Genomic DNA, 16,898 nt, shown 5'->3' on the forward strand with positions numbered 1-16,898 from the left:
TTTTTCCCAGCCCCATTGCAAAGAAACTATGCAAAGGATGAACTGTGGAAAGTATAATGCCCTTCCAAAGCTTAATAGAATGGGATCAAATTGGGTGTGATGAGAGACACCAGCGAAAGAAAGACTGAGTTTGACAGTGAGCCACATCTCGCTGGGGCTGCAAAGAAAAGCGTTCCAGAAAAAGAAGATGACAAAAATACCCATTTATCTATTGAGAAGCAGCTGGGCAACCTCTCCGCAAGTTGTTGACTGCATCATTCTAAGCCCCACCCCTTTCCCCCTCTTGGCTGCATGATACAGAGGAGAGCATGTGCTGTGCTTTGCATTGTACACCTAAGCAGCACTTTTTGTAGGTGCAATAAATAAGAGTAAATTAATGGGTGTAATATGGGGCAGACCAGATTTCTTATTCCAGTTTTGCTCTTTGTGGCTGTAGTTCAGTTATCCTAGATTGTTTCATCAGGTTCCACAAATCACAATGACCAGCTCAGCTATCAGCAGCAAATTATATCCTGTCATCTGCTATAGGTTATATAGGTAGTCCTTGACCTATGAGCCCAATTGAGCCCAACAATTCTGCTGCTAAGTGAGACAGTTCTTAAGTGAATTTTGCTCCATTTCATGACCTTTCTTGCCTAGTGGTTAAATGAATCACTCCAGTTGAGTAATACAGTTGTTAAGTAAATCTGACATCCCCATTGACTTTGCTTGTTAGAAGGTCGCAAAAGGGGATCACATGACCCTGGTACACAGCAACCGTCGTAAAATGAGTCAGTTGCCAAGCATCTGGATTTAAATCACATGACCATGGGAATGTTGCAAAGGTCATAAGTATGAAAAATGATCATGTCACTGTTTTCAGTGGTGGTGTAACTTTGAATTGTCACTAAACAAATTGTTGTAAGTTAAGGACTACCTGAATTTATCACTCTCATTCTGATGTTCCTTACTTTATATTAATTGTTTAATTTTTCTTTTGTCCAAAACGTTCTTACCCTGCCTGTGGAATCATTGAGCTTTAACTCCTAGTACTATAGAAATAACAATAGCACTCAGACATAGTGCTTCATAGTGCTTCACAGCCCTCTCTAAGGGCTTTACAGAGTTAGCATATTGTCCCCAACAATCTGGCTCCTCATTTTACCAACCTTGGAAGGATGGAAAGCAGAGTCAACCTTGAGCCAGTGAGAATCGAACTGCTGGCAGTCAGCAGAGTTAGCCTGCAATACTGCATTTTAATCACTGCACCACCGTGGCTCACTATGCTGGGAATTAATAGACAACATTTCTGGAAAGCGTCTGTGTTGAAAAAATTGAACTGCACGTAGAATTCTAGCATGATTGTGCTTCTCAGTTACAAGGGCCTTTGAAATAACATATTCACCATACCTGCTACAAATGTTTCTTCCATCTCTAACCACTATCTTTAAGGGAAATGTCTACATTCTGCTTTAGACTTCTGCTTTTGTGATAATATGCCATCTGTTTTAAAGACTGTCTCACTATAACTATGTATGCTTTTATAACATATGTGGCACACCACAAAACACATGAATTTGGAACTTGTCCTAACACAGAGCATTACACATCACTGGAAAAGAGCGAAGGGGTCTACATCAATCACCATGGTGACATAGAGGGGAAAAAATGGGATCTTCACAATCAACCTTTCATTTGTTTAATGAGGTGTGGTAATCAACATTCATTACTGTAGCAATCTTCAGCTCTGTAGCATTTCTAATGTGCTTATCCACAGGACATTAAATTGCTATACATATGATCTAGGTTGATTATCCAAGCTCAGATGGCTCATATATTTTTCATTAAATCAGCACTGAATTTAAAGACCATTTCACATGTGCATGAAATCTCTATTTTATTAGCAAGGATGGTCCGGTATTTTTATTTATATATATATACCATCCAGCTCCTGGGTCACTAGGCACTTTGCAAACTATAATCATCATAAAAGTGTCATATAACATCTTAAACATTCATCCCATCCATTACTTGGACCGAATCGCCACAACCTAAATGTCAATAACAATTCTATTTTTTCTCACTCTGTTTCGCATTTATATTTCCAAAAACTATATGTAAAATGAGAGGAGAATTTTTTTTGAGAGCAGCAGTTATAGTAAGGAAGAAAACAATAGCATTTGTTTAAAAATCTGCATAAAAAATTACAAGAAGATAACTTCAGTTTTGTTGTTAATAACTCCTTACTATACCAATTTCAATTATTTTTTTTAAAATCCAATATGTGTAAATATCCATAAACTATTTGAAAAATACACATTAAGCAAAAAAAGATGGCCCTATTTATTATACTTTTTTATTTTTGTTAAGTAGAAATATAAAGTATAAATAAGCATAATAGCAATTGAATACGAAACTTGAAAAATTCATTCTAAACTATTCAGAACAGCTTCATATCTTTTAAACAACCAAAAATATGAACTAAAAATAGCCGAATTACTACAATGCTATATAATAATACAACTATTTTTTCTTATTTTACAGAATGCCAAAAATATTATATATATAAAACTTATTTTCAAAAGTTGCTGAAGTTTCTGCACCAAACAATGCTCTAACTCTGTTCAGAGGATTAAGTGAATTATATTCTTTCTGTAAATTTTTTATAAGCTTTAAAAGTATCATTACTAGTTAACTGATTAAGGGCTATTGGTTCCATTTTCAGCCAACATTTTCTAGGATTAGTCTACACTAATGCAGTGTTTCTTAACTTTAGCAATGTTAAGATTTGTGGATTTCAATTCTTAGAATTCCCCAACTGGTCTTACTGGCTAGGGAATTGTGTGATTTGAAGTCTCCACATTTTAAAGTTACGAAGATTGAAAAACATTGGCCTAATGCATCAGTTTTTCATTAAAAAAAATAAGATCAGGAGTTTTTTTCATTTCTTTTCCAATAAAGTCTAAATGTGTTGAATCACCTTAAGGGCCAAAAAGAAAGAAAAATTACCACTCTTATTGGATCTAGTAATCATTCTCAAGTTGGCCCATAAAAAGCCTTCCTGCAATAGCATGAAAATAGTCACAATTTATGTGACTATTTCATTGAATATGTATGCACACTGTGTTACCAAACAGTGGGAGTTATTTCCCTAATCCATTTCTTGGTTCTCTAACAATTGCAGGATATTTAACTCATTTATCCAAGCCTTCATGAACTTTGCCAACTCATTGAACCCTGAAAATTTTGTTTTTTTGTTTTTATTGCTCCTGTAGCAGAGTGAAACATTCTGGTAACTCATAAGAAAAATCCAATGTTGCATCAAAATTTAGTTAGAATCAGATGAGATAGAGATGATAGAATTAGAGATATTGAGTTAGAGAATTAGTTAGAGTTACAGTTGTTGGAGTTGCAGTTGCAGGGGAGGGAGGGAGAGAGGGGGAGAGAGAGAGAAATTTGCTACTTATCAACCTTTGCTAAGAAGCAAAGTGTAGCTCCAACTGGTAGCGGGAGCGAACTATTACTTAAATGGGAGAACACCAGGAAACCAGAAGCTTGTAGATTATTCAAAATTCAAAAAGTACCCCAGAAGAAAACTTCCTTATTGTTTCCAGAAAACCTATAAAGATTTTGGGAATTATTTTTCACATGAAGACTAGGCTAAGTAAGCAAAATCAAATTAAACCAGTGCACATGTTGTGATGTAAATGGTGGTATAGTTCAAAGGGACATCAACATAGAACATGAAGGCTAGACTGCATTTAAGTGATTAGTAATCTAAATTATGTAGTAGCCTCTTTGACTGGTTGGAGCACTGACCTATTTAAGTCCTCTTTGATAAATGGGAAGACAACTAATTACGGCTTCTAAGTAAATATATACATTTTTAAACCTTAATTTCATCCACAGACAAATGGTGGCCAATATTTAAAAGCACCTTGGGCATGGCCAATCATCAGAAAACAAAACAAACAAACAAAGCAGGCCCACATTGTCACACCTATTGGCTGAAAGGTGAACTACTCTTTTTATTGTCTCGATGGGGCTAAGGAAGGGTGTCATTGATACAAATAAACATAATGCTGAAAGTTGGGTGATTTACAGTAGGCAGGTTCCCTATGTTTAAGGGGTGGGGAGTTAGATAGGGAGACACTGAACATCCAGGCACAATGTTAGCTATCAAGATTATAGCATAAAAAGTGGAGAGGGTCCATCCTACTATTAGGTAGACAAGAGCCGGTGATGTTATCTTCCTTTCCAATTAGTCCTCCCTCTTCACAAATTCCTACCATTCTCCCTCTTAAGCCAACTATTTGTTTTTGCCCATTGGATAGGTCAACTTTCTCAATAATTACCAAAGAACTACTTAGTCAGCTTCTCCTAGCAGGTTGTTGTTGGTAATCATTAGGCAAGAATGAATAATGAATAATTTGCCATACAGGCAGCCAGACTGGCCAGATTTTGCCCTTGAGGGTGTGTTCTTCTGCTTATACATCCCAATTACCAATGTACTTCTTTGAAAAATAAGTAGAGTAGTCCCTTGACTTATGGCCCGTTTTAGGATCATCACAACGACATGATGGGAAGCCTTCATTACGATCACAACAACTTGAGGACTACATGTAGGCAATAAGTAGAGAAGACTGTGAATACTGAGGAGATGTTGGAGGAAAAATCCCAACAACCTAGCCTTTCTCCCTTAGGTACAGTTATGGTACCTGTTCTATTACCACTAGGGTTGGTGTAAGGCAAAATACTAGACTTATAAATCTCCAAATAGGGAAAAGAGTTGGGTAGATATCTTGTCCTTAGCTTCAGGCAGCAGAATGCCCTGACGATTGAAAGAAGGGTAACAATGGATTTGTTCTAAGGGAGCAACATTTCTAAACTTCAAAGGGAATTATCCTTGTGCAATTTACATTTCTGTCGAAGGCCAGGTGTGAAGATTATAAATATTTTAATGGGCTATGAGAAAACTGGTACTTTTCGCTCTGGCTTCTTTGAAGCACTCCAGTGGTGGGTTTCAAATTTTTTTAGAACCTATTCTGTAGGTGTGGCCTGTTTAGTGGGAGTGGCTTGGTGGTCATGTGACTAGGTGGGAGTGGCTTTGTGATCATGTGACCAGGTAGGAGTAGTTTGGCAGGCATGTGACTGAGTGGGAATGGCTTGGCAGTCATGTGACTGAGTGAGAGTGGCCAAGTCGATGTCACTGAATTCTTTGCCCCAAAGAATGACCTACAAAAAGAAGATATAAAAAAAGGAAATTACTTTGTGCACTTTCTACTTAAATAAGAATAAAATAAGTAAACAAAACAATAAAACAGCTACTTACAGAGGAAATATGGCTGTCCTTGCTGGACTTCAACATTACTGACTACCTTACACACACACTTCCAGCCCCTCTGCCTCTTCCCTCTTCCTGGATTCACTCAGGCATTTTTAAAACTCACAAACTCACAGCACACACACTTCCAGCCCCTCTGCCTCTTCCACTCAGACATTTTTAAAAGAGTGGAAGAGTATGTGCATGTACACAGGCTGTGCGTTTTAAAAATGTCTTGTGTGTGTACAGGCTGTGGGTTTTAAAAACGTCTGAGTGAATCAAGGAAGGTGGAAGAGGCAGGGGGGCTGGAAGTGTGTGTGCTGTGCACAGGCTGTGAGTTTTAAAAATGTCTGAGTGAATCCAGGAAGAGGGAAGAGGCAGAGGGGCTGGAAGTGTGTGTTCCTATAGTATCTTCCAGCTCGTCTGCCTCTTCTCTCTTCCTGGATTCACTCAGACGTTTTTAAAAAACCCCGCCTGTGCACACACAAACACACTCTTCCAGCAGCCACTCTGCCTCTTCCCTTTTTCCCAACATCCTCCTGCCCCCATCCCAGCCACTCACCAGTTCTTTCTTCTTCTGGTTCTTCTTCTGAGAACTTTTCAGCATCATGATGCGGATGGGCGGGGCAAGTGAAAGACCGAATGAGGGAAGGGAGCGTTCCGGTATGGGGCCTCCTGACCAACGGGTATGGGAAGGCATGCTAAATTTCACCATCCGGTACAGCTGTACCGGTTGAAACCCACCCCTGAAGCACTCATTCTTCTGTACTACACAGGATGGACCTTTATCAGCTTCTTAGAGCCATTCTGGCTTGTATATATCTTGGACTTAGCAACTGCCATGCAATGTGGATTTTCCTAAAAGGATGATTTACAGACCAATTACTGCAGAAAATGGGTTGGAATTAATGTGATTAATCATTCATTAACTTTGGCTCCCATCATTAAATGAAAGCATTGGAAAGAATAGTTATGAAAAGGCTCTTCCATTTGTTTCTGCAGGTGGTGCACCTGGCTGATCTTGTCTGGATTTTGAAAGTAACCAGGGTTAGACCTGGTTATTCTTATTTGGGGATACTAATACCTCCAGGGAATACTAAGGCTGCAGGATTGAATAGGAAGTTGAAAACAAAATCCTAGAAATAAACAATGGTTCTTTTACCAAAAAGTGACTAGAAGTTGAGTTTTTTCTGAAGAAGACCTTATCCTTTAGACTGTATATAGCCAAGAGTGATCATGGTTGGCAGATTGCTCACCAAAAGTCAGAAAAGGCTATCATACCTCCAATGGCCTTTTGCTCCTGGTCTTTTAATATGCACTTATATTATCTGCCATTGCTAATAGATGTGCATCAATGGGCATAGTAATTATGTGCCACATATTGGTGAATGTGTTAGATATCCCCCCCCCGACTGACAGAGATTTCCACCAAGGTCCTCTGTTCCGGCGGGAACAGAGGCTCAACCCCATTGGTCAAGAGGTCTGACAGATCCCTTTAAAAGGGGATGCTGCCTGACCATTCCCCAGCCAGATGTTTACCTGACTTGCAATAAAGAGCTGTTGTTACTGGAGCCTTTGTGTGCCTTCCTTTACCCGATCTAACAGAATGTATGGGCATATCTTGGCATAAAAAGACCTCTGATGATTAGTGGTTAGAATGCACAGTGGTTAAAATGCAGCATTGCAGTCTAAGTCTGCCCACAATCTGGAGTTCGATCCTGATGGGGTCAAAGTTAACTCAACATTCCATCCTTCTGAGGTTGGGGGCAATATGCTGGCATTTGTAAACCAGAGAGTGCAATAAAAATAGTATGGAGTGGTTTATAAGTGTAAGTGCTATTGCTATGGCTACATAACACAGTACTGTCCAGATTTTTTTTTAATATATATATTTTTCTTGCCAATTCACATTCAGGTTGCTTTTGAAATTTCTTTCAAAAAACCCCACAGTTTCAAAGATGGTTGGTATGTGAGATCCTTGCAAGAATTTATTTACAAGTTAGTCAAGAGATGGGAATGACTTACATTTCATAGAAGAATCCCCTCTGCAGCGGTCTGCAAGTCTCTATATTCTCAAGCCTCAAATCCTATGGAAACACACCATGGGGGGAACCCCTTCCCTGAGTTTCCATTGACTAGGAAACATACACAGATAGGGAGGTTTCGCAGTAATGGAAAAATATTGCAGTAATGTAAATTGTGGACATCAGGTGTTGGGTTATGCATGTTTCATATTTGATTCATAACTACTTGCAAACATCCAATGTTGCATCAAATTTGAATGAATAAAAGGCAACACCTGTTTGCCTAATTAAAAGCAGCTGCATCTATTTTCAAGCTCACGTGGCAGAACTAGATGACTCCCCACAACAGCCTCAATTCTGAAAATGATGTGGCTGCTTTAAATAAGCTTTAATGACATGTGATGAGTCAATTAAATGCTCTGACGAATCATGACTGGCACCATTTGGCACCTTTCAGCAACTCCACCTATGAAAGTAACTCCAAAAAAATTCCTCAAGCACAGGAGAGAAGGGAAGAAAAACTTCCTTTCCAGGAGAATAAATCTGAAAAATTGCATGGCAGACTTAGAAGTTAATGCTATATTTACTCAAAAATAAGTCAATCCTGAATTTAATGTGGACCTTCCTTTTGTTTCCCTTTAAAAAAAGAGCAATTAGACCAAAATATTTATTAGCTTCATTACCATAATCACAGTGATAACACGTTATCTTAAAGACAATTTATTTTCTTATTTTCGGAAAAGCATAGCCTTCCTTTCAGGTAAATTCAGTGCAATTACATTAACTGCAGGAGAGCCACATTAGTATAATGTTTAAAGGAATCAAACTAGACGTTGGAAGACTTGTGAGTTCTAGTACCCGCTTGAGCACAAATCTAGTTGGGTGACCTTGGGCCAGTCTGTCTTACTCAGCTCTAAAAAGGAAGCAATGGCAAATCACTTCTGGAAATGTTGCAAAGAAACCACAGGGACTTGTCCAATAATCATTGACTCCAAGGTATATTTTTAAAAAACTGCAGCATATACCCCATCGTCCTTATACTTGCAGTATATACAGTGTGTTTTGGGTTTTTTTAATAAAAAATACTCCCTTTTTCACCCTTCATCTGCATGATGTGCATTAAATCTGCCACAAACAATCCCAGAACACAGATTATTCGGCATGCCTAACACATCATCAAGTGCCTCCTCCAAGCACTTCACAAAAATTAATTACAGGTAGTTAATTAGATCTGGCTGTACTGCTGTGAAAGCAGATAAGTCAGAGATGCCAAGGCTTCATCCAGGGACAGAATTATAAAGTGGGTTGCCTGCTTGGGAGGCGGGCTAGGTTTACAGTTAGGCATTCCTGATGGGGTTCAGGTGCTTTCATTTTTCTGCATCCTTGTGGAACTCCAAAGTGAAGACAGGTTTGAAATGTGGGACGGATGAGGAGTGCTTGGAAATCAAAAGAGAGGGTGTGATTATTTAACATATTTTAAAACAATTTTGTTTTTAGAACGCAGGCATCTTCCTAAGTTGATGTGCAGCACTGTAGTCATAGGGAAAGCTGGCAAAGATTATAATAACCAAGTAGCTTCTTCCTGTCTTTTGTACCGCTCAGAGCTAAATGACATGAAACATTAAACAAACACTATGCAACTGTCTTTCTTGTTGCTTCTGGTAGTGTAAGTGCTGAGTATTCTATCCTAATTAAAACCACTGCACATCTGTAAGAGAGACACCTGTTTCTCCAGCTACTTCCTTTGCAAAACACTGTTTGACTCGGCTCAAAAATCAAAGGAAATATGCATTTCATTTGCTCCTCCCTTTTCTCAGGATAATGGTTTGCGTGGGGCTGGGGATGCAGGCACATTTCCTATTTGCGGAGAGAGGCTTTCCTCTGGGCAGAATCTTGCTTGCAGTGTTACTGGGCTAGAACTTTGAAATTGTTTTGGATGACAACTTTCCTAATCCTTGCCAATAGTCAGGCCAGCTGCATTTGATGGAAGAAGAATAGTTTATCTCATCTACCTCCGTGATAGATAAATAAAAATCAGAAAGGCAGCTGCATACTGTGGACTTAATGCTTCATGTAGTTTAGCCCTTGTACTCCATCTGCTACCCATTGTTTTTTATCACACTTTAATTTACACCCACATGTCTGCATTCATCTAGTTCAGGACATGGGGTCCTAGGTTAGATTCTATTGTAGCTACAAGAAGCAATTCTAAATTAAACATTTCTCAGCTACTCAATATATTGTTATGTCTCTTTTCAGTCTATTCTGATCTCTCTTTTAAGCTACTCTGCTCTGAATTACACTTCTGTACCAGGTGATTAATTGATTTAAGACAGACACAATGAGTTTATAGATTTCTTTTTACAGCAGCCATTTCTGTCTGTTACGCTGGTGCTGGGTCAGTGTTTTATAGCTTTTAAGAAAATCACCTGCCCTGCATTTGCTCAAGTACCAGTTTAAGGCAGCCACCATGCTTCTAGGACATTGAATATGCAAAATGATGCCCTAGATGGACCCTCCATTTCAAAAACAAATTGTTTGCCACAGGCATTCCAGATACTTTGATGCTGCTGCACTATATGATTCTGTTCCCAATAGTCCATTGTATCAGCATCTCATGCAGCAAATATATACGCAATTAGATATGATTGTGCCATAGACACACATATGCATACACATAATCCCACCCGGAGTTTGCTATGGATTATGCCAGAGAGATAGCAGAATTAAGTTTTAATTAATTTATTCTATAAATAAATAAACTGCAATTCTACCGGAAGGGAAGACTTTACTGTAACGGTGCTATGACAAGGGCAAAATTGTCTACATGCTCACTATATAGCAGCGGTGTCAAACTCAATTTCATTGAGGTCCACATCACAATTGTATTTGACCTCGGGGAAGAGGATGGCCAGCTCGACGTCACACGTGTTGGGAGTACCTGTGGCAGCCCGAGCACTCTGCCAGTGAAAACGGACTCCCAAGCTCTGTTTTTGGCTATGACGGCCTCCTGCAACCCTCTGCCAGCAAAAATGGAGCTCGGGAGGGCCTCGCATGCTCCATTTTGGCTGTGATTGCCTTCTGCAACCCTCTGCCAGCAAAAAGGAGTTCAGGAGGGCCACCCACGGCCCTCCCAAGCTCCCCTTTTGCTGGCAGAGGCACCGCGGGCTGGTCCTTCGCTGTTTCCAGGGCAGCCCCGCAGGCCAGATCTAAGCATCTCACAGGCCAGTCCGGCCCCCGGGCCTTGAGTTTGACACCCCTGATATATAGCAGAATTTCATAAGAGAAGATAAAACAATTAAATAGTCTTCACAACAAATGAACATACTTATCATATCTGTATACTACTGAAATGTTCAAGGAGTTCTAGTAGTTTACAAGAGCAATTTAAAAGAACAGTAAATACTAATTCCAAAACTGAAAATATCCATGATAAGAATATGTGACTGACAAGGATAACTTAATTCAATTTAGAATAGAGTAACAAGCAGTTAACATTAATAATAAGCATAGATCTCTTCTAAGTCCTAAAATGATTTCCAACTTACCAATTTCTGGTAAGGAGGAACCAGCCACAGCATTTTATTTAGTTTTTAGAAACCAGAAAGCATTGAAATTTAGCTTTTCTTATCTTAGTGAGAATTAGAAATCATGATCCATATCATGAGTCACTTTGAAGATACTAAAAGCCCAATTTAATTATATTTATTCAAACAAAATCAAACCTTTCCTCAATAAGCACATTTTATCTTGCATTACTTAGGTTAACAGTATGAACATTCCTTCTTTCCTGGCCACACATTCTAAACTCCTGCAGCAAATAGTTTTAAATCAAATACCCCAAATATGGCATCCTTTAGGTCAGACTTTTTCAAACTATGTTCTGTAAAACTTAAGGATTCCATGAGATCTTGATGGGATTCCATGGGAGAATAAGGGGTGGGAAGAGATCCACTACAGCCAATTTCCCATTATTAGAGCTTTGGTTCAGAGGGTTCTGGATTTGTTTGTTTGTTTGTTTGTTTGTTTAAGTAACAAGTTTTGAAGCCTGCTGGGGACATGATAGCTTTCAATTCTTTATGAAAGTTGAAGTGTAAAATATCTAAATTGCTTTGGGAAGACTGCTTTAGATAGTGTGAACTGGAAAGTCGGATTATTACCTAACAGTGCCAGCCATGGAAGGGTCAGGTTTAAAAAAGACAAAATGACACCTGTAACTATGCAATTGAAGCCTCTGCCTTTTTTATGTTGCATGGGACAAATAAAAATGGGGGGGAAGGCTTCAATCTGATAGTGGCAGCTATCACCTTGGCGTTTTTAATTCTGCCCGTGACAGACATACATTGTGGGCATCCCTGTTTCCCGCCATAAAATTATTTGGATGGAGTCTCCATAAAAATATGTTGTATCCCTGATTTTATAAAGAATGCCTCTAATTCTTGAAGAGATGGCATATCTTATGATAAAATGTGGCGGAATGGCTGCTGTCCATTATATTTCCAGTTCTAGCCATTTCTGCAAATTAGATAATTTGCAGAAATTGTTTGCAACACATCAGTCTCCATTCATCATCTATGATCAACAGTTTGGGTTACTCGAGTTGTACCATGGAGCAATATATCCCACATAGTTTTGTGCATTGTTGAAAAAAAAGCATGAATGCATTAACTGTAATAAGGTGAATTTGTAACCAATTTCGTTGGATTTAAGTACAATGAAAATAAAGATTATACTTATACTTGTAAGCACACCCATCCATGGCAAGAATAAATCAGTATGCTTTAATGCATTCTGATTTGTTTTTCCTTTTTCTCCCTCTCTCTCTCTCCTTCCTTCCCTTTCCTTCGTCCTCCTCATTTTGCATCCTATATACTCCGTAATGCTACTTATCTTTTTACTGGATTTTTCTATATAATAATGTGATGTACAGTGGTGCCATAAGTGGGAAAGGGCAAAGAGGAAGCTGCTGGAATTGATATTGAGCAGTGAAATCAAGCAATTATCATAGTCAGATCTTGTCTTCACTAGTATAAGCATATGTTTTCATACAATAAGTATCAGCCGTAGTGCCCAGCTTGACATTTAATTTAAATTTCAATCATGCAGTTCACTTCCCTACCCTCATACCTGTCCTTATCATGTACATTCTCTCTTGCATTATCAGTCTTGAAGCACCTCAGCTGGGTGACTAGTTGCTATAGGCACCCAAAAAATTACCCTAGAGACCAGAATTCCATAATCATCATCATCATTCAACAAAGATATTTTTGTTATGTTTATTTGTTTAAGTGGAAATTATTTCCTTGACTCTAATACCCTTCATCTGTTCTTGCCTACAGCTTGGACACAAAAGGGGTTTTGTCTGAACATTTGGTAATTCTTTTTTCTTGGTTGAGAAAGCAGGCAGTAGAAAAATTATACCTCTACATTCTCATTTTGAAATACTGTACATAATTGTTAGAACTACTAGTAGTAACAGTTATACCCAAAGTTGTCCAGTTTGTTTCCATGGCTGAGGGTAGTCTTAAACCTTGTTCCCCAAGTTCAGGTTCAAATTCTTTACCGCTATGATGCACTGGCTGTCTAAATCTAACAATAATGCACTGGACTAGAAGTATAGAAACCCAAATTCTAGTGTTACCTTAGGCATGGAAATCAACTGGGTCACTCAATCCCTCTCTCTCACTCCTAGAAAGGAAGCAATGGCCAACCACTCTGAAAGTGTAGGGGGAAAAACCCGCAAGGTCATAAATATGGTGGCAAGGGTCAGAACTGATGTGAAGGCATTACCCACCCACAAATACATAAATATACTTTATTATGGCATGCCTGAAACTAATTTTTCATTTATCTTTGTTGTGCCATCGTATACAAATTGCATAGAGAACTGAAAATTTATGTAGGCAAAATGCTATTCCCTGCCCCAAGGAATTTACAAGTTAATTTTAACTGTGTGGCACAGAATTAGGAGCATAGTATCCTCCAAATATCACACTTATAAGCCAGTGATTCGGAATTTGGGAATTGTAGTCGAGGGACTTCTGGACCTAAAAGAAAGCAAGAGAGATTTGAGAGCAAGAAGTATTAATACCATGTTATAATGCTTTGATAAGACTACACTTGGAATTCTGTATCCCATTTTGGTCACAACAATATAAAAAAGATTTTGAGATTATAGAAAGAGTGCAGAGAAGAGCAACAAAGATGATTAGAAGCAGGGTGGGTTGCTAATTTTTTACTACTGATTCAGGCGTGCTCCCGTGCATGTGTGCAATGCTTCTGCGCATGCGCAGAAGCATCCATACAGGTGGACGGAGCCTCCCCCCTCCACTACTACTGGTTCGGCCAATCTGGGCTGAACCGGCAGCAACCCACCTCTGATTAGGAGACTGGAGGCAAAAACATACAAAGAACGGTCACAATGGGTATATCTAGTCCAGTGGGTGACATGATAGCAGTGTTCCAATATTTGAGGGGCTGCCACAAAGAAAAGGGAGTCCAGCTATTCTCCAATCACCTGAAGGCAGGACAAGATGCAATGAATGGAAACTAAACTAGCCTACAGCGAAGGAGAAATTTCCTGACAGCACAATTAATAAGTGGAACAACTTGCCTCCAGAAGTTGTGAATGTTCCAACACTGGAAGTTTTTAAGAATAGATTGGACAACCATTTGTCTGAAATGATATAGCAGGTGTCCTGCTTGAGTGGTGGTGGTGGTGGGCTAGAACAGTGTTTTTCAACCTTTTTTGTGCAAAGGCACACTTTTTTCATGAAAAAAATCACGAGGCACACCACCATTAGAAAATGTTAAAAGAAATTAACTCTTTGCCTATATTGACTATATATAAGGTGTTTTTCCCACGGCACACCTTATACTATGTCACGGCACACTAGTGTGCCGCGGCACAGTGGTTGAAAAACACTGGGCTAGAAGACCTCTAAGGTCTCTCTCAATTCTATTATTCTGTATTCATTTAAAGGTGCAGGAGACCATGGGTTACTACAGTTTGAGGATCTTGGAAAAATAGAGGGGTTAGGAAGAATATATTGAGGCATCAGAGGACAGAAAGATAAGCCAGGAAAATTTAAACTACAGTGATTTCCAGGCAATGTACAGAATCTGCCTTAGAAGAGCCAAGCATGTTTTCCCAAGGAAATGCTTTTGGTATATGTATTGTGCATTATTCAGCAATCACACTGCAGTATTTTGTCACTGAAAATACACACTTAATTTCCCAAGGAAGCATTTTTTGTCGCAGTTGCCAGTACTTTGTGTGCTAAACAGTTCTGGGCATCTATTGGATAATGTCCGTGACATGATTGGAGATGCACAGGCACAAAAGCCATCCCCCTCCATCACTTAATGGTGAATTGTGTCTTTTTTTTCTTTTCTTAATAGGCTTTTGAAGACTAAGCACTTCCGCTCTCTAGTTGAGGCGTATAGATCTCACCAAGGAATATGTGAGCTTATCTCATTTCCTGACTCACTTATGAGATTCAGTTATCATCTCCCACTTATAAGCTTCCAATATTTCCCATCATTTTCCCTCCCTTTTCCCCTTTACCACACATTAAAAATTAACTTGTAAGGAGAAAAAGATGAAGTAGCTGCACAAAAACCATTGACTGGAATCTCTAGGATTGCCAGACTGAGAGTATTGTACATCCCGTGTGACAGGAAAAGAGAGTTTCTGAGGCTTTCAACAGGCTGCCTTGTCCTCAGATGTCCTCAAACAATTCCTCTTGATAACAAGAGTTTTTCTCATTTTCTCTAATAGGATGGCATTATCATTGGTACTGTACTCTCAAGAGCATGGTTTGGGAAGAACGTTTGGTCATTTTGAGAGGCTTCCCGTAAATCTGCAGCAGAGATCACTGAGCAAACTTCAGGAGAAAAGAAACATAAAAGCTTATCCCTCAGCCAATTCTCTTGAGACTTTCTAAAACCAACAGCTTACTTTTCCCTTCTCTGTGTGTGACATACATACCCAGAGAGACATTTTTCTGAAGAATTCTCAGATCTAGTTGAACTAACCTTAACAAATCAGTCCCTAACATCAACTGTGTGAATCCCAGGAGAATTCAAGGCCTCCTCAAGCAGACAATCCTCACACAAAATAAATTCTTGACCCACTGCTTTTATTTTTCCAAGGAACAGCAATACATGTCAAATGATGTTCCTCTCATCAAGTGTTCTTCCCAGCCTCAGTTTATGAAGGAGGGGTGGGGAATGTTTGTTCTTTGTCAAATGGCTTGAGAGGCTTTGAGCTAAAAAAAGAGTTTATTTACCATACATAAACTGTTTTCAGTGTTTACTTCTTCCTTCCTCAACTAACTTCCATCTCTGTTTTTGTTGAGCTATTCCTTGAAACAAAGGATTGGCTAGCTCCTCCTTTTCCTAGATAATGTCCTCATTAGTCACTTGTAGCAATCTGCTAGAGTCCTCCAACTATCATTGTGCCAAAATAATTGCAATGAGGGCAGGCTTTCTATCATTTCAGTAATGACTAGGTGATGCTATGATAAGCTGTAAGTCACTAGGGGAAAGGGCTTTTGATGGACGGGAAATCAGTTTCACTACAGGCAACATCTGAAGGAAGACATGATTAAGAGTATAATTATATTTGTATGTATTTGTGTGTATGGGTAAAGAACAAATAGCAAAACAGTCAACAAAATAAATTGTTAGCTGGCTTTGGCTATACCCCTTCTTCTGCCACACTAATAAGCTGTATGTTTTACTTTCACCAGCAGTTCCTTTTCAACAAAACCCATACAACTCCGGTGGTCGTCCCACCATAATTCAATGCTATCGCTGTGGAGATACTTGTAAAGGCGAGGTTGTGCGTGTCCAGAACAATCACTTCCACATCAGATGTTTCACATGCCAGGGTAAGTGTTCAATGTTGCTCCAAGCTGAGACAGGATTGTAAAACTATTTAAAGTATAAGATGCCATTAGGTCCATTTAGTGAAATGGACAGAGGTTATGGTGCATTCATCTATCTATCTATCTATCATCTATCTATCTATCTATCTATCTATCTATCTATCTATCTATCATCTATCTATCTATCTATCTATCATCTATCTATCTATCTATCTATCTATCTATCTATCTATCTTATCTATCTATTTATTTATTTAGCTCCTACAGCCACTCATCTTAATCAATTACTCCGAGTGACTTGCAATTAAAAAAATATGCAGTTAAAACATTTTAACCCAAATGTCTGTCTTAGTCCTGAAAACTTGGTATTATGATTAGAAAGAAGTACAGCTTAGTGCAAACTAAATTTAATGTCCCTGAGCAGTTGCAGAATGCTGATAAACAAGTTCCTTTGGCTACAATATCGGTCAGTGGGTGGAGTTGATAAAATATGCAAATTTGAAAAGGAGGAACCTGGGTATAATTGGGATTTGGAAAAGTGAAAAAGTTCTTGCTTAAAACTGGAGGTGTGCATTTAAGCGTGGTCTATTGCTCATTCCTAACATACCATACCAACAATGGTATTTTCATGAACTTACCTAGAGATTTTTAGTAGAAGTCTAAGGACCTTCACCAATGCAT

At 38.9% G+C, this 16,898-nt stretch overlaps 1 protein-coding gene across 2 annotated transcripts in view; it reads left to right on the forward strand.

Annotated features, from left to right (window-relative positions):
• The window catches only part of ABLIM3 (actin binding LIM protein family member 3), a 178,160-nt gene that overhangs the window by 73,785 nt on the left and 87,477 nt on the right, over positions 1-16,898 (forward strand). For both annotated transcript variants that reach the window (XM_087709634.1, XM_087709633.1), the window contains exon 2: positions 16,080-16,220. In XM_087709634.1, coding sequence (XP_087565760.1) covers positions 16,080-16,220 — 141 coding nt within the window. The remainder of the gene's footprint in view (positions 1-16,079; positions 16,221-16,898) is intronic.

The sequence above is a fragment of the Thamnophis sirtalis genome, unplaced genomic scaffold (assembly GCF_051295495.1).
Source record: "Thamnophis sirtalis isolate CommonGarterSnake01/CBP01778 unplaced genomic scaffold, rThaSir2_p1.2 scaffold_3, whole genome shotgun sequence".
NCBI lineage: Eukaryota > Metazoa > Chordata > Lepidosauria > Squamata > Natricidae > Thamnophis > Thamnophis sirtalis.